At 43.8% G+C, this 25,641-nt stretch overlaps 1 protein-coding gene across 10 annotated transcripts in view; it reads right to left on the bottom strand.

The window, feature by feature from the left end:
• The window catches only part of NTRK2 (neurotrophic receptor tyrosine kinase 2), a 414,185-nt gene extending 390,947 nt beyond the window's left edge, over nucleotides 1-23,238 (bottom strand). For 3 of the 10 annotated variants that reach the window (XR_003512340.1, XM_027550133.1, XM_027550138.1), the window contains exons 1-3: nucleotides 22,962-23,229; nucleotides 21,836-22,068; nucleotides 20,780-21,353 (exon numbers count right to left, since the gene is read on the bottom strand). Coding sequence is in view for 9 of the 10 variants with exons in the window: in XM_027550133.1 (XP_027405934.1) it covers nucleotides 20,780-20,991 (212 nt within the window). In the remaining variant the exon portion in view is untranslated. Of the gene's footprint in view, nucleotides 1-20,779; nucleotides 21,354-21,759; nucleotides 22,069-22,311; nucleotides 22,445-22,562; nucleotides 22,722-22,961 lie in introns of those variants that run through there. The other 7 variants (XM_027550142.1, XM_027550137.1, XM_027550139.1 and 4 more) reach the window with 7 other exon arrangements.
• Between the last annotated feature and the right edge of the window lie 2,403 nt (nucleotides 23,239-25,641).

Below are 25,641 nucleotides of genomic sequence, written 5' to 3'. Positions count from 1 at the left end.
ATGAAAAGAGTTGTGGATTTTGGTAGTAGTGTTGGTTACACAATAATGTGAATGTACTTAAAGATACAAACTGTACATCTTAAATATGTTAAGATGATATATTCTGTTATGTATATTTTACCAGAATTTTAAAACAAAGAAAAAAAGAAGGAATATATTCTGTAAGGTCTTGCAATTAAAAATGAGAAAGACAGTGAAAAGAAAAAATGGAATACAAATTGATTGATAACCTCCAGAGACCATGGAAACTATTGTAAACAATCTTATATATAAAACGGACCAGGACGATTGGTGAAAACAAAGTTTCAGAACCAAGATCATGACCTAAGTCATAGAAGTTAAATCTGACCCATCACTGCTCAGCACACAAATGTCCAGTATCCCAATCAGCTGAGCGCACCAAGATGGAACCATGCACACCAGGGAAAGGGTATACAGAGGTTCCAATAAGAAGAACCAGCACCCTTTTACATCCTCTCTCCTAAACCCAGCAACTTTCCAGTGCCACACTCAAGTCAGATTCTTTTGCTTTTCTGTCCTTCCTGAAACCTATAAAGTCTGCTGCTGCTGCTGCTGCTGCTGCTAAGTCGCTTCAGTCGTGTCCGACTCTGTGCAACCCCATAGATGGCAGCCAACCAGGCTCCCCCATCCCTGGGATCCTCCAGGCAAGATCACTGGAGTGGGTTGCCACTTCCTTCTCCACCTATAGAGTCTACTCTCCTTCAAAACACAGTTGAGGATAGCCACACAATGAAAATAAAAACAGACAGCCAAGCTCTAACTATGTGTTATGCACAAGTGCAATCGTTTTACATGCATCAGCTCATTTTCACCTCACAGAAACCCCATGAGAAAGGTTCTATTATTGTCTCCTTTTACAGATTGGGAAACTGAGACTGCAAGGCCTCTATTTAACTAGTCCAAAGTAGCAGGACAGACGAACCTCCGAATAAGGCTCTTAACCCTCCAAGTCATCCTGCCTCATAACCTCTGTGATTCCCAACACAAATTTCCAAAGAAAAAGAAATATTAATTTGTTGATCCATCTAAGCATGGCTATTGATACATTCAGCTATTTTTCAATTTAGAAAAAATATATAATGAGAAAAGAAACATTTTAGGCACAGTTTTCACAATTCCAGGATCCTCCTAGGGTACCACTAAAAAGAATTATCCAGCCATAAAGAGCAGAGACATTACTTTGTCAACAAAGGTCCATCTAGTCAAGGCTATGGTTTTTCCAGCAGTCATGTGTGGATGTGAGAGTTGAACTATAAAGAAAGCTAAGCGCCAAAGAATTGATGCTTTTGAACTGTGGTGTTGGAGAAGACTCTTGAGAGTCCCTTGGACTGCAAGGAGATCCACCCAGTCCATCCTAAAGGAGATCAGTCCTGGGTGTTCATTGGAAGGACTGATGTTGAAGCTGAAACTCTAATACTTTGGCCACCTGATGCGAAGAGCTGACTCATTTGAAAAGACCCTGATGCTGGGAAAGATTGAGGGCAGGAGGAGAAGGGGACGACAGAGGATGAGATGGCTGGATGGCATCACCAACTCAATGGACATGAGTTTGGGTGAACTCCAGGAGTTGGTGATAGGCAGGGAGGCCTGGCGTGCTGCGGTTCATGGAGTCGCAGAGTCAGACTCGACTGAGCGACTGAACTGAACTGAACTGAAAGAGCTGAATAATTCTTAAAATTATTAGTACATTCAGATCTAGAACTTTCAGGAGCAATAATAAAATCTGTATGGGGAAGAGAGAAAAGTGGAAACCTGCAGCTACTGATGCTTAACTTCAGGGACAGATTCCCCATTAACTTCTGGGGACAGAGTCTATGCTTTGCTGTTCTGTCTGTGTCTGTGATATCACAAAGCTTGTTGTAACACAAGTTGGGGGCGGGGTGGGGGTTGGAAATCCTGCACAGCTGTTCTTGGAAATATGGATCCTCATGCATGAGAATTCCCTTGAAGAGAGGTGAGGGCACTGCAATGGGACGAGGAGTCTGGAGAGCCTAACCACCTCTCTGTATGTGTGTGTGTTAGCCATCCAGTCATGGGACTGCACAACTCTTTTTGACCTCTGTCCATGGGATTCTCCAGGCAAGAATAATGGAGTGGATTGCCATTCCCTTCTCCAGGGGATCTTCCTGACTCAGGGATTGAACCCGTATCTCTTGCATTGCAGGCAGATTCTTCACCATCTGAACCACCAGAAAAGGCCACCCCTCTATATCAGTTCAGTTAAGTAACAGTCGTGTCTGACTCTTTGCGACCCCCATGAACCACAGCACGCCAGGCCTCCCTGTCCATCACCAACACCCAGTGTTCACCTAAACCCATGTCCATTGAGTCAGTGATGCCATTCAACCATCTCATCCTCTGTCGTCCCCTTCTCCTCCTGCCCTCAATCTTTCCCAGCATCAGGGTCTTTTCAAATGAGTCAGGTCTTCGCATCAGATGGCCAAAAAACTGGAGTTTCAGCTTCAACATCAGTCATCAGTTTGTTGTGGATCACAACAAACTGTAGAAAATTCTGAGAAATGGAAATACCAGACCACCTGACCTGCCTCTTGAGAAACCTGTATGCAGGTCAGGAAGCAACAGTTAGAACTGGACATGGAACAACAGACTGGTTCCAAATAGGAAAAGGAGTATGTCAAAGCTGTATATTGTCACCCTGCTTATTTAACTTCTATGAAGAGTACATCATGAGAAACTCTGGGCTGGAAGAAGCACAGCTGGAATCAAGATTGCTGGGAGAAATATCAATAACCTCAGATATGCAGATGACACCTCCCTTATGACAGAAAGTGAAGAAGAACTAAAGTGATGAAAGTGAAAGAGAAGAGTGAAAAAGTTATCTTAAGGCTCAACATTAAGAAAACTAAGATCATGACATCTGGTCCCCTCTGTATGCTCTAATGCAAAAGCTCTGTACTTCCTCTATTCTATAGCACATTATGGTTCAAAACTATCACAAAGCCAAGGTCAGATCCATAAGGCAAAGACCCAGACAACCTTGCCCCTTAGCTCTAGGCAGTGGGCCCTGGCATGTCAGAGGCCCTCACTCTGGTACTCCTCCATATGAGGCAGCAGGATGCTCCCACCTGGAAATCATACCTGCCCTTCTTGACCTAGTAGGACCTCAGAATTTTCTACGCAAAGACCCTTACGCCCATTCCCGGGGCCCGTGCAGGCCTTTCTGTGGGTCCGTCCTCCTGTTGCAGATGAGCATGTTCTAGGCACAACTCTGTGTGTGTGTGTGTGTGTGTGTGTGTGTGTGCATATGTGTGTGTGTGTGTGTGGTGGTGATGGTGGTGGTGGGAGGGTCCAAGGTTGCTGTCTGTGGTGCTATTGATGAGTTCAGCTGTGCAGGACAATGCTCTGACTATGGACCTACAACAAGCCATATAAACAGGAGGAACTGGCCTAAGTCTTATTACCTAGGACCCAGAAAACCACCTGGTGGGAGAACATAGTCAAAACATATTTGTTGATTGATTAATTGACTAGATGAATGAATAAATTGATCAATCAAGCAATCAATCCATGTATAAACAATCAATGCCTGTCCTCCATTTCAGGCATCTGCTGGAAAAGATAACTTTGTCAACAGAATGTCTATGGCACACTGAACTATACATGTATAGATATAATCTACAATAAAAGGAGAGTGGTGACAGAGTGGACTCCAGGGTAGGCTGGCGTAAATAAAAGGTTCGGCAATGCTTTCAAGTCACCAGGCAGTTAAGCTCTAGGAAAGTTCTGGGTTTTTTTTTTTGTCTGTTTGTTTTTAATGAGAAAGCAATTCCCTGAGAAAATAAATGAGATGGCAAAGAAGTTAAGCCCCAGAGGGCCACCCGGGTTTACCATGAGAGTCAGTGACTCAACCAAAAATAAGACTTTTCTCTTAAGAGTTAAATATTATATGCTCGTTCCATAATGACCATTCCTTTTTAAGTTTAAATTTCAAAATACACAAGGAGTCTAAACTATTTTCATTTGTTATGTATATTATGAACATACTGCATCGTGTAAACATAAATAAATGGATGTTATTTATCTCAAGGGAGAATTATCTTTTTGGATTATTCAACACAATCTGTTCACCTATATTCTTCCCCACTCTATTTTTAAAAGACTTGCAAATCTCTTATGTCTATCAGTTGCTTTGTGATCAGTTTTGCAAACAACTATTAAAATGTCTAAGATGACTGATAATGTCAATTATTATGAATACAAACGAAGCACCATGAAACATTACAGGATCAGCCCAATGCACCCTGATTGTAAAGGTGCAAAAGTATGTGCAACAGGTGCTTCATTAAACTGGACCTGACACACTGTTCATACCCCTGAAAAATGCACAGCCTCTACCATCCAGACTACAAGAAGGATAAATCACATCTGAAATTTCACACCAGAATCGCTTTTTAAGTGAAGTGCCATAAATGCAGTCACAGGGAAAACTGCATTTGATCCACAGGGATATCCATTATTAGCTATTATACAACAGAAAAGGCACAAATCTTCCTCATTAGACCCATGTTTTCATTGGAGATCGAATTTCCCTAATATGATTCTTCTTTCCTGGATTTCCCCTTGTTGTTGAGCTGATTTGTTCTGCATCTCTCTTTATCTGTTTACATTCACCCTCCATCTCTTCTCTGTCTCTCCTTTCTGCTGGACACAATAATCCTGCCTCATCAAAGCTCTTCCTTTCTTCCTTTCCAAAGATGCTGTCTCTACGATGAATTGATTTCTTACTGTGCAGGAACCAGCATAGTGCTATTTAATTCCATAAAGGTTATTTATTTAAACAAACATCTTAACCTGATGACTTTATGAAAATCATGTCTAGAAATTTACACACTGACAACCCAAAGAACAACTTTATAAATATTCTCATTTGGAATTCTAAAAGATACATTTGTAGGAGAAGGGGATACACACACACACACACATGTATATATATATCCTTATGTCTGTGGATAATAGGGAAATCTAGGACACTGTGCTGCTGCTGCTGCTGCTAAGTCGCTTCCGTCGTGTCTGACTCTGTGAGACCCCATAGACAGCCTCCTACCAGGCTCCTCTGTCCCTGGGATTCTCCAGGCAAGAACACTGGAGTGGGTTGCCATTTCCTTATCCAATGCATGAAAGTGAAAAGTGAAAGAGAAGTCGCTCAGTTGTGTCTGACTCTTAGCAACCTCATGGACTGCAGCCTACCAGGCTCCCCCATCCATGGGATTTTCCAGGCAAGAGTACTGGATTGGGGTGCCATTGCCTTCTCTGGGACACTGTGCTAGGGAAGAGCAATAAACAAAATCCACATGGTCCCTGCCTCCCTGATGGCTTAGACAGAAAAGAATCTGCCTGCGGTTCAGGAGACCCAGGTTTGATTCTTGGGTCGAGAAGATCCCCTGCAGAAGGGAATGGCTACCCACTCCAGTATTCTTGCCTGAAAAATCCCATGGAGAGAGGGGCCTAGCGGGCTATAATCCATGGGGTCCCAAAGAGTTCAACTGAGTGACTGACACTAGTTCCTACTAGAAGAGGGCATACAGACTGGTACGTAGGCCTGCATTTACTATATTAAGTGACCTATGATGGGGTTGGGAAACACTGGGTGGGGGCTGTAAAAGCACATGTTAGAGCCATATAGGCCAGAGGAAGAGAGACAGAGGAAGGTAGTCAGAGGCAGGAGCCATGAGAATGGTATTCCTGGCAGAGAGGACAGCCAGTGTGAAGCCTTGGAGGTGAGTGAGACTATAACTCCACAGGGCAATTTAAAACCCGGAGAGACTGCATCATCCTATTAAAGAAAGGGAGAGGGAAAAAATGAGGCTGGAGAAATGGGCTTGAATTAGAGGGTGCAGGGCTTTTATGACTTATTAATAGACTGTGAGATTTTAATATACAAATATAAATGCTGTCTTAATTTAAAATATCAATATTATGGGGGGGGGGTGGAGCTAGGAAAGCAGTTCCTAAAATGCATACGGAAAAATTAGCATGTAAGAATAATCCTGAAAATTCTGAAAGTAATTTATGAGTAAGACTAATAATACAAGTAGAAAATACATAAATATATGTGAAACCTCAGAAGATAAAAAGTTCAGTGCTAGTATGTCAACAAACAAACTGATTAACGGAAGAGGATAGATCCCAAAATAAGCCAAAACACAAAGATGATCTTTATACTCAACCATATTAGAATTCATTTAAAATTTAAATATTTAATTTAAAATTGTTATTTTAAATTAGTGAGGGAAAAGTTGAATAATATAATCAATGGTGTCAGGAAACCTGATAGACTGATTAGCTATCTTGAAACAGTTGTTTTTACTACTTCACCTTTTATATTTTAAAAATCCGAATAGAGCAATACAAAAGCATGAAATAGTAAAGGTCAAAGAAGAAAATATAGGAGACTTATTTTATACTTTTATAGAAGGAAAGACTCTTTTTAGCCACATTTACAATACAGAAGTCATAAGGAAATAATAAATTTTACTACAAAAACATTTAAGGCTGTGTTACCAAAAACTATGATCAACATCAGAAGACAAGAAAAACATTAGACAAAGCATAAATTTTCTTATTGCTAAACAGATTTTAGGAATCAATTTTTTGAAAAGGTCACCAATTCAATAGAAAAAGAAAATGCCTACGGGATATACAGTTGACAGAAAAAGAAGTACAAATGGCTTGTTGTGTGTTAGTGGCTCAGGTTTGCCCGACTTTTTGCAACCCCATGGACTCTAGCCCACCAGGCTCCTCTGTCCATGGGATTCTCCAGGCAAGGATACTGGAGTGGTTTGCCATTTCCTTCTCCAGGGGATCTTCCTGACCCAGGGATTGAACCCTGGTCTCCTGCACTGCAGGCAGATTCTTTACCAACTGAGCTACATACATTTATATAAAAAGATTTTTAACAAATCATAATTAAAGAATTGTGAAATAAAGCAATGATGCTACACTATTTCCCACGAATGTGATTGACAAATTCAAAAGTTTTAATAGTATCAGCTTGGCTGCAGAAAAACAGGTGCTTCCAGTTTGGGTGGCAGAATAAAACGATGTGATCTTTTTGCAAGACTACTTGGCAATATCTATCAAATCACAAATGTCATGCAAATGCCCCTCTAATTCAAATTCTAGAAACTTTTCCTATAGATAAAATTATGCAAGTGTGCAAGAACTTGAACACAGGGTGTCCAAGTAAAAATTAGTCAAATGAAATCTATTCCTTCAACGAGTACTGTGTGACTGTGAAAAAATAAGGTTGCAGTACATATGCTGACGCATACATGCGTGCTAAATTCCTTCAGCCATATCCAACTATTTGGGACTTTACGGACAGTACCTCGCCAGGTTCATCTGTCCATAGGATTCTCCAGGCAAATATACTGGAGTGGATTGCCATGCCCTCCTCCAGGGGCTCTTCCTGACCCAGAGATGGAACCCACATCCCCTGTGCCTTCTGCATTGCAGGCGGTTTCTTGAGTCACCAGGGAAGTCCCACATATGTTGATATAGAAACATTTTTAAGATACACTGTTAAGTAAAAACATACTAAAATGTAGACAGTTATATACACATATGCTGCTGCTAAGTCACTTCAGTTGTGTCCAACTCTGTGCGACCCCAGAGACAGCAGCCCACCAGGCTCCCGCATCGCTGGGATTCTCCAGGCAAGAACACTGGAGTGGCTTGCCATTTCCTTCTCCAATGCATGAAAGTGGAAGGTGAAAGTGAAGTCGCTCAGTCGTGTCCGACTCCTAGCGACTCCACGGACTGCAGCCTACCAGGCTCCTCCATCCATGGGATTTTCCAGGCAAGAGTACTGGAGTGGGGTGCCATTGCCTTCTCCGATATACACATTGATATGTATACATAAACATACATATATGTATATATATATATATATACCCACGTATGTGAATAGACTCACATGCTTGAGTAGACTATTTCTAAAAGCAGGCACACAAACTAAAATCTAAGTTTCTACTGGAGAGAGAGGCAGAGGGATTGGCCAGTTGGAACCCATGATGGGAGGGAGACTAACTTTACATGATACACTTCTTTATACTGTTTATATGTCTTAAAACTTTCAAATATTAATTTAAAAAATCTAATTATGAATAAAAGTCCATATAATAACGTTAATGTCTTTCAAAGAAAAAAATGTGCAAAATCTCTTTAAAGACCCAGAAGGGTTCCCAGGCTTGAGCAAGTCTTGGCTAAAGGCACTAACCTTTCTAAAGAAAGAATGTGTCAATCAGAATTGGTGCTGGGCAGTGAATAAAGGCTAGAGAAAGGAGTGTCCATCCAGGGGACACAGGTCTGGGCCAAAGTACTTCAAGTTCTGCATTCCCCTTTGTAAAGGCTCTCCCATTATGGAGATGGATGCCTCAGGCAAGCTTAACTTAATGCCATTTAACATTTTAAATGCAGAATTAAGTGCCCTTGCTCTAATTCCAAGATCACTAAGCAAGCTTCCAGTTAATAATTTGTTCTCCTTTATAGATCTGCTGGTGTGGAAAGCAACTGTTATGCTGACTGTGTGTCTGAATCTAGGTGACAGTTATATGCTTTACTGTATAGCAATATAGTGATAATCTGGGGGTTTTTAAACCTAAAAAACCACAACTTTGGGCTTTAAGAGACATGGGGAGCCATGGGGTGATTAGAAGCAATGACATAAGGTCAGCATTTTAGAAAGCCACTCCAACATAGTGTGGTAAATGGATACAAAGAGGGTGAGACTGCAGACCAGAACGCCACGTAGGAGCTGCTGCATTTTAGGCGAAAAATGATGGTGGTTTTGAATTAAATTTTTGGTTGTGTAAGTATTTGTTTGATGTTTCTTTCTCCTCCCAGACTGCAAGCTTGGTAAGGAAAAGAAACCAGATCAATCTTGCTTGCAACCATATCCCAAGTACTTAGCATGACACAGAGCAGATCCCAGTTAGCATCTGTTGGAAGCAAGAATAAATGAATGAGGGAATCTGGACAGGAGAGATAAAAAGAATTAGAGAAATATATTTAGAGAAATGAATTGGCAAGACAATAACTGAATGAATACAGGGGTTAAGGAGTGGGCGGAGCCAAGGTTTTGCCATGCAAAACAAAACATTTTGACCAAGTGGGCAGCGGCGCCATTCATTAAGGTAGGGAACACTGGAAATGGGTTTGGGGTGACCATGATGATTTAATTTTGAAATGTCAAGCGTGATGCACTATGACATATCCAAGAAGGATGTTCAGTAGACAGATGACCCAAAGGTCATCACTATAGTTGATGGGGACAATTATTAGGACATCAGGAGAATGCAGAAGGCAACAGAAGTCATAAGTGAGGGTGACATAGCTCAGGAAGAGAAGCAGCCCTAGGACACGACTTTTAGGAGAAGGGACATCGACTTTTAGGAGAAAAGGAAACCTTTAAGTAAGAAGACTGTCCCCAGCCAGACGGTTAGGGAGAACATGAGAAAACTTCATTGACACCAAAGCCAAAGAAAAAGAATGCTTCAGGAGGGAGTGAGAAATGAGGCCAAGCTCTGCTAAGAAGCAAATAAGAGAAGGGCAGAGAAATTTGCCTTAGATTAGTTCTATAAACGTCTTTGGGATGCAGTGAAGAGCAAGTTTGATGAAGCAGTGGATTGAGACTGGATTCAGAGGGGAGGAAAAAGATAATGCAGACCAGTCTTCTAAGATCAGGAGTCAAAGGAAGAGAGAAAAGGGCCAAGACTAAAGGAACTTGGAAGGAGAAGAAGGGGACAGAGCTAAAGGAAAACTTTTCTAAGATGGAAGGGACCCAGTCCTGATTAAATTCTGACACTGACAAGAGGAAGAGATTGAAAATTCAGACAAGAGAGGGCAAGTCATCAACAGAGAAAAGTTAAAGAGAATGGGATCTGTCATAGAGGGGGAATGATTAGTTTTAACCAAAGACACTCCTGCCCTTCCCGTGTACTGGAAGGGAAAGGTTGGTTTCAGATACAGGCAGTTTGTTCATATGGAATATAAGTGGATAGAGCCATAAGAAGATCACAATATTGACAGAGAAAAAATAACCAAACTCAGCTGGGCTGTTGTCATCATAGAAAGCAGGCATGCGGATTGCTCACATCCAGTCTACATGTCCACGCCTCCCACTATTAACAATAAAAAGTATGCACATTTGGGAGGAAACACCCTTTGTAATTGGTCCCATGTCTGGCTCAAGCTGAAAACAATCACCATGTAAATGTGGGTTTTAGCCTCATGCACTGACTGTCCTTATCACATTATATTAAAATTAGATCTCTCTCTCTCTCCCACTGTGTATAAGCTACTCAGAGGCTTCTTGCCTCAGTAAAGTACCTAATTTGTCTGTAGCATCACCAGTGTCCTCAATAAACACTAGTTGAACTGAACTAATGTTTGCATGAAGTTTGACTTAGATGACAGGCGGCCCACATGACGATCAGGAAACATGCAGTAAACTATTCCAGCCAGGAGGAAAATGAAACTTGGTGGAGGCAGAAAGATGAAAGCTGATTTCAGGCAAGCTCCTGCTTAGGAGGTCATAGAAAGTGAAGACTGGCAAAAAGGCAAGCCAATTAGAGATCCTTCTGGAGCAGCAACCACAGAAATGGACCAAGAGTGGACTGAGAAGGTCAGAACACACACACATGGTAGCAGGTATTCCGATCAGATGTAAATGGGTGGATTAGCTGATGCAATTGCCTAAAAGTGCAGGTAGGCAGTGCATGTTAAAAAAAACCAACCTCTGGGGGCAGGGGGGATAGTTGTTTCAATGGGTAGGAAACCTTGGGAGCACTGCCACGCAGACTGGCAGGGAGAAGGTAACCTGCAAAGCCATCTAACCTGAACCAAAGCGGTGAACCTAGAGAAACTCACAGATAGGACTCTGTTGCTTAAGATACCTAGAGACCTGGAGCAAGCTCTGGGTTAGGCCTGGGGGAGGAGGCAAGGGTGAATTCCAGAACAGAAAAGAAAAGACTGGCGCCTGTAGCTGCCTGACTCAGAATCACAGAACTCTTTAGAGATTAGCATCCAACTAATCCCAATCTTCAGTTTCAGGATTAGGGAACTGGCTGATGAGATTAAATGGTTCATCCGGGATCCCGAGTTCTGAAACTGTGAGAGTATGGACTTGAACCCCAACTCCCATCTCCCCATCCAGTTACCAAGGGTCCTTTACGCTGCTGCCTCTCTGAGTGAGTTGACCTTGGCAGGCCAGTTTCAGTTGGAACCATGGTGGTTGATCCACGGGTTCTGCAACCCAAGATTTCCTCACTGTCCACAAAAGGGGCTTTGCAGCCAACCATCTGCCTGAGTGTGTGTGTGCCTGTTTGTTGAGGGCAGTGTGGAAGGGAATAAAAACCATGACCAAGAACAGAAGAAGGAGACTGAAGGGTCACAAAGGGAAAAGGCCAAACCCAGGAGGGCAAGGGCAATACGAGGGTGTGCGTGTGCTAAGTCGCTTCAGTCATGTCTGACTCTTTGTGACCCTATGGACTGTTCCCCGCCAGGTTCCTCTGTCCACGGGATTCTCCAGGCAAGAATACTGGACTTGGTTGCCATGCCCTTCTCCACAGGATCTTCCCGGCACAGGGATTGAACCCACGTCTCTTATGTCTCCTGCATTGGCAGGTGGCTGTTTACCACTCACTCAGCAGAGGGGCTGTGAAGTAAGGCTGAAAGCAGACCTAAAAGGGTGTGTGGTTTGTGCTGGCTGGGTTTTCTCTGGCCAGAGAACTCAGCGGCCATCATGTCAAGCTCCCTGCCCACCCCAGTTCCCAGGCCTGCACACACATTTCAAGACAAGTGTGCCAAGGCCGAAGAAGGGAAGCAAACTGTCCCCACTGTGGGCCACAGTCAGAGGATTCAAGCCCAGGCCCCTCTGCCACTTCGCAGCAGGGGACTCCAGGGCACATGAAATAGAAGCAACTTTAATGGCAAAGATTAGAGTTCACAAGAGCCTACCTTCTTAAACGGCACCGTATTTCAGAGGTCGAAAATCAAAATTCTAATGCCTTTTGATTTAAATAACACTATTGTAGAACTGTTCAAAAATACCTCACCAGTAATATTTTGTTGCTTCTCTTGAGACCTGATCAAAGAGGACAGACACATGGGTTTCTGAGTAGCTGGGTCGGCTAACCCAGCCCAGAGTCGCTGCCCTGAAGCTCACAGATTTCACCTAGAGAAAAACTTCTGTCGGGTCCTTGTTGAGAGAAATCCAGAATGAGTAAAACAAAATTAAAAGTCTGAGTAGGGTATACTGTACAGCATGGTGACCACAGTCAGCACTCTAGTATATTTTTGGAAAGTTGCTAAGATAGTAGATTTAAAATTCCCATCACAAGAAAAAAAAATATGCTAACTATGTGTGGAGATTGGACTTCCAAGGTGGTGTGGTGGTAAAGAATCTGTCTGCCAATGTGGGACATGCAAGAGACTCAGGTTAGACCCCTGGGTCGGAAAGATCCCCTGGAGTAGGAAATAGCAACCCACTGCAATATTCCTACCTGAAAAATTCCATGGACAGAGGAGCCTGGCGGGCTATATCGTCCGTGGGGTCACAAAGAGCAGAATATGAGACACTTGCACACACACACACACACACACACACACACACACACACACGTGGGGTGATAGATGTTAATTAGATTTATTAAGGTAATCATTTTGTAATATATACAGATATTGAAAATCATGTTGTAGGCCTGAAACTAATATAACATTGTGTGTCAATTAAATCCCCAAAATGTCTAGATGGTTTACAGAAGTAAATCTTCAATTGTTAGAAAAAACTTTACAAGTCAAGATACTTAAGTCTGAAAGGACCACTCCTAGTAGAGTTTTATACTTACATTTATATACACATAGACACATTGTACACACAAATAGAATTCTAGGGTGTGTGTGTCTGGTCTGTTCAGGAAATTATTGGAATATGAAGATTATAGGAAAGAGTGGGCAATAATAGGTCATTTTTTGCAATAAAAAGAGGGATTCTAAATGATGTATGGTTATCAAAATTTTATTCTATACTAAAAGATACTATATTCTCCAGGGCACATAAATCATTTACCTCTTAAGATTACAACAGATTACAAAGGAGAAGATGATGATAGAAGAGAAAGATACAAGATGAAGCCTCAATCCACCTACTGCTCACTACTGTGCTATTTAACTTGTGAACATTTATTTGAATAACTACACTTCTCCTAAAATTGCCTGTACTCTCAAGGCCAAATCTGAACAGGTGGGTCTAAGCAGACAAAGCCCTAAGCAAGACTCTGCATAAAATTCTATCCTGAATTACGCTCAGCTTGACCAGAGAACCCCAGGCAAGCCAATCAACCTGACAGTCCCTCTGAGGCTGTCAGGACCTTCCCACCTACTTCAGAACAAGGTTTTAAACCTAAATAAGCAGATGTCTGTAAAGTGCTCTCCAGGACCCTTGGGGAGAAGCCCTGTGTGAAACCAGAGGTGTGTCTCAGAAGTGTGCTTGTACTGGAAAAGGCTTAGCACAGCCGTGTACAACGTACAAAATCGTAGCAGAATGAATTCCGAATGGGAGTCAACAACTCTTAAGCTTGCTCACTGGCTCAGCTATGCCTCTTGGGGCCATGAAAAGGTAGAGGCAAAGAGAAGGCTGGAAAGAATAGTACTCTCTGGCCACAGAGCTTTCATGGGAGCTAAGACAGACTTTGTATACAAGGTTGTGGGTTCCTCCACCTACGTAACCACTCCTGACTATGGCAAAGACTCTGGGGCAGCGGCCTCCATTACGCTCTGTCTGCTCTGCCCTAGCTCCAATCCTAACCTGCCTGGATGGTCCAGCAGGTACAAGGTCAGCATCTCTCATGGCAGCCAACTCATGAAGGCCTTTCTCTGCAGCCTAGCTTTTGTGAAAGTGTTAGAGAAGAGGAAGAGTTAAAATTAAAACAAACAACCACACTCACAGTAAACAAAAAAATATATTTGTTCTCATGCAAAGATCAGGCTATTGCTTTGTGATCAGTAGTTCATGAACTTTTAACTGCTCTGTCTCCAGTAGAGATGGGTTCCCATAGACTTAGCCAGACTAAACTTGTCTTCACATCTCTGATGCTTCTAAACTGGTGGGCTGGAGTCAGGTTTAGTCAAAGGAAACAGAACAGAGGGGAGGCCCCCTAGAGGGAAGGTTTTGGCGCTACCTTTGGATGCTAGCAGGAAGCTTCTAGACCCCATGATGTCTTTAATGTGCCATGGCCAGAAAAGCAACTCTCTTCTCTGCCCCTCATTCACGCAAGGGGGGTTGAAGCAGAGTATTTCTAAGGCCCCTTCTCCTTCCTTGATCTTGACTTTAAGTGACCCTGTGAACTTGGACTCATCAGCGCAGCACTAACATGCCACCAGTATTCTTAGTATCTCACACTTAAAAAGACATAGATGTACTCTGTAATGACCTATATGGGAAAAGAATCTAAAAAAAAAAAATGTGGGCAAATATATACATACATCAGTTCAGTCACTCAGTTGTGTCCGACTCTTTGCAACCCCATGAACCACAGCATGCCAGGCCTCCCTATCCATCACCAACTCCTGGAGTTTACCCAAACTCATGTCCATTGAGTCAGTGATGCCATTCAATCATCTCATCCTCTGTTGTCCCCTTCTCCTTCTGCCTTCAATCTGTCTCAGCATCAAGGTCTTTTAAAATGAGTCAGTTCTTCACATCAGGTGGCCAAAGTATTGGAGTTTCAGCTTCAGCATCAGTCCTTCCAATGAATATTCAGGACTGATTTCCTTTAGGATGACTGGTTGGATCTCCCTGCAGTCCAAGGGACTCTCAAGAGTCTTCTCCAACACCACAGTTCAAAAGCATCAATTCTTTGGTGCTCAGCTTTCTTTATAGTCCAACTCTCACATCTATACATAACTACTAGAAAAACCATAGCTTTGACTAGATGGACCTTTGTTGACAAAGTAATGTCTCTGCTTTTTAATATGCTGTCTAAGTTGGCCATAACTTTTCTTCCAAGGAGTAAGCATCTTTTAATTTCATGGCTGCAGTCACCATCTGCAGTGATTTTGGAGCCCCCCAAAATAGTCTGTCACTGTTTCCACTGTTTCCCCATCTATTTGTCACACATACATTAATATATATATGTATATATATATAAAACAGATTCACTTTGCTGTACACCTGAAACTAACACAGCATTGTAAATCAACTATATTTCAATAAAAAAATTAATTTTTAAGGATTTTAAAAAGACATGGATGGCTTGGAGAATTCAGAGCAGATGCTGAAAATATGCACACAGGACATGATGACATGGAAGGTCCTCAGAGTCTCTCACTGCCGGGCTCTAAGCACCACTCCTTACTTCAAAGCTGATGTATAAACTGAACTTTCTCCACAACTGATGCTTTGCGGAGCTTCAGAAACAGAGTATAGGGTCCAAAGCCCTCGGTTTACATCTGACAAGCTCAGACCCAGAAACATTAAGGAGCTGCTTCCAGATCATGAAATTCCAGCTTTCTGTAACATGGGTGGAGCAGGGAGTTGAAATATGCAAGCTTAGTACCTATGTATTATTTTTCTCCCCAGGTTTATAACAACCACAAGCATTCATTCACTCCTTCATCTCTGAGATCAATATTTACCACTTCACAGTCCTCTGGACAGCCCAGAGAGCAAAGCAAATGGTTAGAAGGCATCCTGATTGTGTGGGCTGTTTTCCTCTTTTAATAGAGATCAATCAGAAATGAAATATGAAGCTAAAATTATCAGGCCACTGCAGGGCTCAGATCTCTGCCACCTGGGGATGGGATTTATGTTTTTTAAAACTTAGAACAAATAGATTATGAAAATGATCAATCAACTATTAATAACTCAAGGTTCAGATTTTTTTTCTATCCCTTTCTTTCTCTTACATACACCAAATGAGGGGAAAAATTGCCCTGTCTAAATAACCTCTCCCCTAAATCATCCAACTGATTTGTAAACAGTAAGTAAAATCAAAAATTGGCACTGCTATAAGGAGCAGCAGGTTCAATGCTACATTCTACCCTACTGCTTTGAACCTATAAGAATCTCTCTAGAGAAGCAGTAAAGTTAGTTGGATGGATAATATCAGGGTATAATATTCAATAATGGCTTGATATTGTTTCTTTTCATAACAGGCAGGATGAACAATGAGTTAAAACTGGAGGCACCTGCTTGGTATCAAAGATTTTTCAAAGAGAAGAAGAAACAAAAAGTCGAAAAAGAAAAATTAAATTCCCTTTCCCCAGCTAAAGAAAAAGTCTACCCCTATAACCTAGAGATAGTCAAAGCAATCATGCAGAATGTTCTGGGGATAAAGAGACCTCAACTCTCAGCTGTTCAGCCGACTTTTTGACTTAGAAAATGTCTTTACAAGGGAATACTGAAATAACACAAACAGAGGTTTATGAGATAGAAACGGTGAAAGATCTTAAACAAAACTAAACACAGAGCTGGGGAGCTATGACCACATCATCTTAATTTCCCATTATTTGCTTGTAATAATATATAACCCAGGCTCTTCGCTCAACTCTACTGCTCTGAATTCCCATAAGGAAATATCACTTTTCGGAGACGAAAAATAATCAAATACATTTTCCTGTACAGTTAATCAGAGGTGATGGAGAGGGAGAGGTGGAGGAAAGTAGGGTCAGAAGGTCACAGGGCTTTTCAATTGTTTTATCCAATGTAATAAAAACTTCCTCAGCGTAGAGATAGAAGGTATGAAACTGAGATTTCAAACGGCTGTGCTGAGCTGAACTGTGTGAATGCCTTCACTAGGAAGAAAAAGTGTTTTTAACTTGTTTGCAAGTTGTATTGAATAATGAATGATGTAAATAAGACCGCCTAATTTATTAACAAGTCCAATCTGGCTTATGCAACCACAATGAAAACAGGCTGTAGTTCTTAAATGCATGTAAAGCACAATTCAAGGCTCTAGAACTCCCAATGGAGGGGCTGAGAAGTAAATATCAGAGTGATAAAATCTGATGCCTTTGAATCCTTTTAAATGCCAGAATATTTTAGTACAATTAACTGCAGCAGTGGAAAAGCTTACGCAGGTGAAAGAGCCAAAATTAATGTATTAATGACATAACATTACAATTGCTTAACAAAGCCAACAATGAATTGCACACAGAGGCTTGAGCAGCAGAAGCTACAAATCCTATTTATGTTGTACTAAGAGGAAAAATATTAGATTGGTCTCCAAATATCAATCCCAAATCAGCAAATGTCACCAAAGAAATTTACAAATAAAAAGTCATTGCTGGTCTGCATAAAATATGGGCAATATAAAAATGAATGCCCTTTCACAGCCATGTGAATACACTTAACACGTCTGAACAGTACATTAAAAATGGTTAACGTGGTAGGTAGATTTTATGTCATGTGTTTCTTTTTTTTAAATTTTATTTTATTATTTAACTTTACCATATTGTATTGGTTTTGCCATATATCAACATGAATCCGTTTCTGACCATGATTTTTAAAACTCCATGATCTGTTTTATGTTTGAACCATATCTCTTACCACCGGGTGAGACAGAACATGTCTTTTGCGAAGCATTTTGACATATTCTGAAACTTAAATGGCTGATTACATAACTCTAACAACAGACTTTACTCTTGTATCCTGTTTATGTGTGACAATAGTATTGTTTGTAAATTTAACTTAGCACTGCTTTGGGATAATCATCTCCAAATAACAGAAGCTGGCACATTTTGGCAGGGTGACGTCAGGCAGGTGTGAAGTGTAACTATAGATGGATATAGACCTAGACATGGGTCACATCAGTGGGTAAAGAATATGAGACAGATACTGTGAAGGGAAGATTTTTAATAAAACAGCTTCAAACAAGAACTCTGAAAATGAAATGTCAGCATGGCTTAAAACATACATGTAGAATCAAAAAATAAAATTCTCTCCCTTAATTAGTCTATAGGTATATTTTTTAAATGTTCCACCATGGCTTCTCTCTGAACCTTAAAAGGCACAGTGATTGCGACTTTTCCCCTGTGTGCTTAGCCGCTCAGTTGTGTCCAACTCTTTGCAACCCCATGGACTGTAGCCCGCCAGGCTCTTCTGTCCATGTGGATTCTCCAGGCAATTTCCCCAACATATAGATATTAAGAGATTTACTATTTTTAAATGATATAGTAAACTGCTTCAGCAAGTTCTAATCACAATTTAGCTACATTAGTCCTACTTTTAAAAAACCGAAACATAATTTCAGCTAAACTTTATTAAACTAGAACTTTAAAGCAGGTTATTTTAGGAATATCATTGGGTCTAACAACAAAGTAAAAAAAAAAAAGAGTGTAATTTCGTTCCAACTGTAGCTGGTATCCACTGGCCAAGAATTGAAAAGCTGTTCAAGCAAATATTAATATGTAAGAAAGAGAGCACAGATGGTGTCATATAAGGATGAGAGTGAAACAAGCCCAACCACTGATGTCATTTTGATATCAAAGCACCAGAATTCAAAATAATTATATGAAGTGCTTTCCAAACAAGGATCTCAATACATTTTACAGATAAAGACACTGGGGCAGAAACTGACGAGTCTCAAATAAAGCTGAGGGAACGAGCAAAGAAAAGTACTTCTTCTCAGAGCTCACCTCTATCAGCTTGACTCCTGTTTCTAAACTAATTCCCCATTCCTATACACTGAGCTTACACACCTCTCCATTCCCTGAATCTCAATGGATTTTCAAATCAGAAGAAGAAAATGAGTAGAAATTAGGAATTATGATTACTATTATTAGATGAATAACTGTGACAAACGCTTTAGTAAATGTAAAAAAAAAAATGTAAGCCTGAAAATAGGAACCTGCCATCAGATAAAAGGGAAATAACAACAGTTGTGAGAACTGATACAGGAAAACTCTACTCAAATCTGTTATGAATAATTTCATATCTATCAGGCAGCTAAGACCACTCAGGCGTAAAATAGTATTTTTTAAAGAGAGTTTTCCTCCAATTACGGCCTTAAAAATACTAAACTGAAAAAAATAATAATTAGCCCTATGTTTCCTCCTTCATTATCTATCTAGAACCTAAAACAGAGTTTTAAAACAATCACAAAAGAAAACAACATCTAACTGTTTTTAGGCACTCCTCGTGGTCTCAAAATAGTCTGAAGGGCTCTGAATTCCATATGGCTTCCTCCATCTAACTACTGACACCCCATCTCATGAAAAATACACAAATCCCGACAAAAGGCCACAGACTCTGACCAACCTGACGAGCCTCTACCAGCCCAAGCCGGGGTCGGCGTGGTCAGGACCCTACCCACCCTTCCTCTCCAGCTCTGCCTGCTGCTCTCCTTGCCAGAAGGATTGCTATCTGAGCATCCTGGATCCAGCCTGACAGCTGGCTGCTCCCGGCACATCTTAGCACTGCTGGGCCGGCACGTTTTCCTCTGTTCTGTTGTCATTTCCTTCTGCCTGAGCCCTCTAACAAGAGCATCACCAACAGGACGAACAGCAGAGGCTGGGAAGGTCTCTTACTTACATTAAAAAACAGGTTGTCTCGGTCAACAACGTTGGCATAACCAGGGTGTGTGCTATCCGTGGCGGGGGGGTGGGGGGGTGTGGGTAGGGTGGTGAGGGGGGAGATGCATGCGCACTCGCCAACCGGAAGGCCACAGCCCAAGCCCTACTTTCAACGCTGCCTATCCTGGTGTCAACAGCCTCAAGTAAACAGGGAGAAACTTTGCCTTACAATCCTTTTTATGGATGAATAAAATATCATGTTAATGAAACATAAAAGGGCAAAGTTGCTGGCTGGGGGAATCTCTAATAGAGGGAACAGGGGAATGCTAGCGAAAGGACTGGTGAGCTCCTAGTTGGTAACAGATTTGCCACAACGCATCAGAGGAGGCCAGAAATACACAATTCTGCCTCTCTAATGGACCAGGACAAGCTCAAGCACTTCCAGGGACATAGGGGTCCCAGGGTGAAGACAGCATTCATCAGAGTATTCCATGCTGTTTTATCATCCAACCTCCTCCTGGGGAACTATTCAATGGGCAATTAAGATTTATAATCCAAATGATCTCAAAATTCTATCTCTGGGAAGTCAAGTCCAAATTAAATCAGACCAGGCTTTTAGGCTTCCAAGGATCACATTTTCTCTTTTGAGCCAGTGCATTTCAACACTCGGAACTTCTCCTCTTACAGATTATTTTCAAGGCCATCTCTGGATGCAATCTCCTATGCAAAATCTGATGTATAAAATGAAAAAGGAAACTGGTAAACTCCAGCTCTCAGAGAAAGAAGCTAAGTGGGAGGCACTCTAACTTCCTTAAGCAGATTTTTCAAAAGTTACTTATTTTAACCTCCTTTCTCATAAATATTACTGGAACTGCTCCTAACCCAATATACACAGAGAACCTTATGAAACAAAAATGTCCAAAACTTAAGTTATTGCATATGGAAAGACTAAAACACACCGGCAGGGCTTTGAAATATAAAGTGTATAAGAATACTATATAATAGACATCTATTATTTAGAACATTTTAAATTATCACACTTCTCCCAGTGTTAACAGCACCAAGGCAGTGAAACAGGTAACTGACACACGGCCCAGCCCTGCACCTCTCTTCTCTGACTTCTCCCCAGACTTGAGACAACATTCATGCCCAGGAGGGACCCGCCTGACCAGCCTAGCCCTAGAGGCAAGGAGAGGACGAAGAAGGAAAAGGACCAGGAACTCACATTTCGGTGATGTTCTCAGGATCTGCACTGGTAGCCTCCAGCTTCGGAAATGCCACGATGCCAGGAGAAGGATCGCCGCACCAGATCCGAGAGGCGCTGCACTTGCAGGATGTGGGACAGGCAAGAGCGGCCCTCCAGAAGCCCACAATCAACCAGCAGAAGCCCCAGAGCCGCGCCATGGCGGGTCCATGCCACCTGGTCCAGGACGACATTCCTAGCCACCAGTGCCAGCCCGAGTCAGCCTGAGTGCGTGTCGCTGAGCTGTCCCGGCCGGTCTCCCCTGCCCGCGCCGAGTGGCCTTTGCCGCGCTCACCGCTGTCTCCTCTCGGTGCTGGTCTCAGGCGCGCAGAGCCGAGCGTGTCAGGGGCTGAGCGTGTCCTGTCGGGCGGCACCGTTCACAGTGGCAGGGGCATCTCGGGCCTTCTCACAGGGGGCGCTACCGCCGCTCGCAGCTCCGCGGCGGCCGCCGCTGCATGGCCCAACGAGCCGAGCACCGGCCCGCGGCGCTCCCGGGATGCTCTGGGGCTCAGGCTTCTGGCTAGACGCGCGCTGCGATCCGGGACGCACCTCGGGGCTGAGGACAAACAGATACGCGTAAGGCTGAGCTCAAGACCCCATACGCCACTAATTGGGGTACTCTCCCTCCGCGCTCGCGTCACCCCCACCGCAAGCCCAGCCGGGATACTGGGGATAGATGAGTGCCCAGTTCCGGCCGGCCCCAGAAATAAACTTGCCCCTCGATGGCACTGACGCCGCGGGGCACCACTGTGCCCACTCTCTCCCTGTGCCTAAGGCTGAAGGAGGGAAAAATGGGGCAAGGGACAGGATCCCATAGCACCGGCCAGGGTAGGACTCCTTAAAGGGAGGTGCGGAGATTGCCGAGGATGCTGGTTCCGCGACGGGGCCCCCGAATGATGCTGCAGAATCCGCCACGGCCCCTGAGCTCAGGGGGCGCGGGCAGGTGGCGCGGCGCGTCCCACCTGGGAAGGCGCCGCGGCCACCCCAAGGGGGACAATGAGGGCCGAGATGACGGAGGTCACTGTCCGCGCTGCTCACCCGGGCTCCGGCGCCTACCGCCCGCCGGCGGCGCCTGGGTCCAGGCTCCTCCTGCCGCTGGGCACGGAGCTCGGAGAGCTCGAGCGAAGCAGCGAGCGAGGCTCCTGCTCCAACCTAATTCCGGGAGCCGCCGCCGCCGCCGCCGCCGCCGCCGCCGCCGCCGCCTCTGCTACTGCTGGCGAAGTGACGTGAGGGCTGACGCAGAGCAGGGGCAGAAACTCCAGAAAATTAGTCTGAAATCCAAAAACACACACGCTCATACACACACAAACCCATAACACCCTCCAGACAAAAGCAACAGGGAGGGGAGGGGAATCTGGGGGCGAGGGGGAGGAGGGAGGCATCGGTGCCACTGGCCAGAAGCAGACAGCAGCAGCATGTGGGAGTTCACACACGCGCACACCCGCACACAGCCTGGCCGTGTAGACGCGCGCGCCTGTGTGTGCGTGTGTGTGCGTGCATTTAGACCCAGGTACCTCTAAGCTGAACCATTCCCCGGCTCTGACACCTCCCAATCCCTAATTCACACCCAGGTCTCTTCTAAAATCGCAGTAGAGGCCGTCTCCTTTTTTGAAATGGAAACCGGGCTCGGTTCAGCTCTGAAAAATGCGCTGATTCTTATTATAGGAATCCTCCCTCCCTTTTCCCTCCCCGCTGCATTCTCCTTTCCCATCCTGCCTAAAAGGGAGGACGAGCTATCCTAAAAATAAATAAATATTGTAAACACCGAAACGTGTCCAGCATTGGTAACCAAGCATAACCGCCCCCATTCCGGGTCATCTATTTGGGGATCGGTGTTTTCGGAGGGTCTTCCTGTTGGTGCTTTGGCAGAGGGAGGGCAGTCTCCAAATGCAACTCCAGCTCTCTAAGCGGGTCTTTTTTCCTGTTGTTTTCTGGCATCACACGCCCGGGAAACAGAGACATGTGAGGGGAAGGGAGCGCGCCTGACGCGTATTGGGTTCCCTAAATGCGCGGTAGCAACCCTGGCCTGTCCAATGTGTGGCGCCGCGTCATTTTATCTCATCCTTCAACCTGGCAGGATGCAGCCATTCCCAGATCTTAGCTTCACTCCCCGCGATGCCCACCCTCACGCGGGGCACCCAGAGCCCTCGCTCCCCTGCCGTACCTTGAGCGTTTTCGTGTGTGCGTGGGTGAGAGCGAACGCGTGCCTTGCGCCCGCGCTGCCCGGAGCACTACACACATCCAGCTACTGAGAAGCCCGGCGCGGGCAGAGCCTGGGGGTCTCACTAGGGACAAACGAGGTGATCCGGGAGGGTCGAGTGACAAACCGTAACTGCTCTGAGGGCGCAGTTAAATGATGGCTGCGGGGCATTCCAAAGCCTTGTCTGAGAATCCGTCTTCCCATTTGCGGCTCGGAGAGTCTCTTTTTCCGCAGTCATTTAAAAGGGAACTGGGGAAATGCACCGCAGTGCCTGACACTTCCGAGGGCTCTGGTGCCCCCGCGCGGGGAGAGAGCGCCCGGCACGCTTGGGAACACCAACCCACGGCCGCGGCGGCGCCAGGCACTGCGCTGGGGGCGCTCTCTGGCTCCAGATGCGCAACCCGCGGCGCTCGACGCGTGCGCACCCCTGCCCGACCCGTGAGCTGCTCACCAGCCCTCGCCAGCTTCTTCCCGGGGGAAAAAGGCTGGCAGACCTTCCCGCGAAAAAGGGCGACGGGGATGGGATCTCCTCCAAAAGATAAGCATAGCCACAAATCTATCCGAAAATGCTGGGGGTGGGTAGGATCGAGAACCCTGAACGCCAAGGTGAATGCTGAGGTCTCGGCTATGCCTTAAATACTACAAGGGAACTGAAAGCATTTAGTGGGGCTTTCGTACAGATCCTGGGTGCTGAGTGTAAGCGGGAATCCTCGGGCAACATCCAAATGATCTCTTTGCAGGCCTTTGCAAGGCCAGTAGGCCTTTCTCTCATCGCCATCACTTGGCTGTAACATGCCTTGGGTGCTGAACTGGCCTGGCTGAAGTTCATTTCACTGCTCAGCCCCTGCTGGGTGAAGATGTGCCAAAGTAGAGAAGCCAAGGGCAAAAATGTTTTGGTCCAGGTCATACAATAACATTCCTCCCCGTGTCTTGCCAGTGTCCTTAACGGAGCTGCCCCTGTGGAACACCTGGGGGAAGGGTGTGTACAAAAATACTCACATCTCTCTCACATCTCCACAGATTCCCATTTTTCCCAGAAAAGGTCCATTTGCACCCTACTGGCAGTAAAGTGTCAAGGCAACATCCAAAGGACCGCCAGTTTTAGAGTGGTTTGCAGACCATAAGATTCTAATTATGTTGGAATATTTTTAGAATTTGTATTGTAAAAGATAGGTAATACTAGTGTATTTAGAGTCTAAATATGCCCCTACCGAATCTCTCTTAAAATTAAAACTTGCAGCCCCACTTCTAATCAGCTTTCTGTTCCTTCTATAGTTCTTACCATCTTTTAATAGATAATTTACTTATTATATCATTTATAATTTATATTCATATTATTTCTCTTTCAGTAGACTATGAACTCCATGAAAGCAAGGATCTTTATTTTTTCATTAATACATCTCAAGGATGTAGTCGATATTAAAATATGTGTGTGTGTGTGTGTGTTTAGTGAAATAAACTGAAGTTGAGTTTCCTCAAACAGGCCAGCTACATTTTCTTAACCTCTAACCCTGCAAGTCTATCTGAATAATTCTCCCTAGACACTTTCCTTTCCATCTCCACAGTCTTTTCTGTGCTGTGAAAACTCACATCAATTCTTGGAGCCTGATTTTCTGTCTGCTCTAGTCACCAGGTATGTTCTGGCAGGAGACCAGGGACAGCCTCCCTCTATTTCACACTGGTACTTCAACATTTTCATATACAGTGCCTGAAACACACTGAACAATCAATAACTATTTATTAACTGATAAAAGTACCAATCTGCCTCAATTTAAGACCTACAAGATATCAGGGTTTCTCAGACCATGGCTGTATAAGTGATAGTGAACAGTTTTCAGGTAAAATAGGGATAATTTCCCCAAAATCATATGAACCCTTCAAGGCAGAGATGGAGACTAAGCACTGCAGACTCTTGTCCATATTGGACCATGATGTTCCTAGAACAATGTTTCGCAGACTCTTTTCACCATGTGCTGTGTGCTAAGTTGCTTCAGTTGTGTCTGATTCTGCACAACCCTATGGATTATAGCCCCCCAGGTTCCTCTGTCCATGGGATTCTCCAGGCAAGAATACTGGAGTGGGTTGCCATGCCCTTCTCCAGGGGAACTTCCCAACCCAGGGATTGAACCCTAGTCTCTTACATGTTCTGCATTGGTAGGTGGGTTCTTTACCACTTGCATCACCTGGGAAGTCCATGGCCTACAGTAAAAAAATGCCTTTTAGATCATAATCCAATGCACATATACATATATGCTTATGATTAATACAAAAGTTCCACTAAACAAAATTTGTTTTAATACATGGAATACAGTGATATTTTGTTTTCCATTTGATGCCATTTCATTTTCTAGTGCTTGTAATAGCATAATAAGTCGATCTTAACATTCCATACTGGGTGATTAAAACAAAAACAGAAACACTGCCAGTTTCTGCCTCTGACTAAGATGGAGTAATAGGGAACATTTAACCTCCCAGCCAAGCCAACAACACAGTGAACAAAACACCTGAAACAACAGCTTTCAAGACAGTGGACATAAGGCAGTGAAGGGTGTGGCTCAGGGCAAGGGAACCCAGGCAGAGTTCAACTCCCTGATGTAGCTGAAAGGTCAGGGAAATCAAGGAAAGCAGAGTTCCCAAGGACAGA

Source organism: Bos indicus x Bos taurus, chromosome 8, assembly GCF_003369695.1.
Source record: "Bos indicus x Bos taurus breed Angus x Brahman F1 hybrid chromosome 8, Bos_hybrid_MaternalHap_v2.0, whole genome shotgun sequence".
In the NCBI taxonomy this organism is placed as follows: Eukaryota; Metazoa; Chordata; class Mammalia; order Artiodactyla; family Bovidae; genus Bos; species Bos indicus x Bos taurus.
The sequence above is the reverse complement of the archived record's forward strand: the minus strand, read 5'-3'. Positions and strand labels throughout refer to the sequence as shown.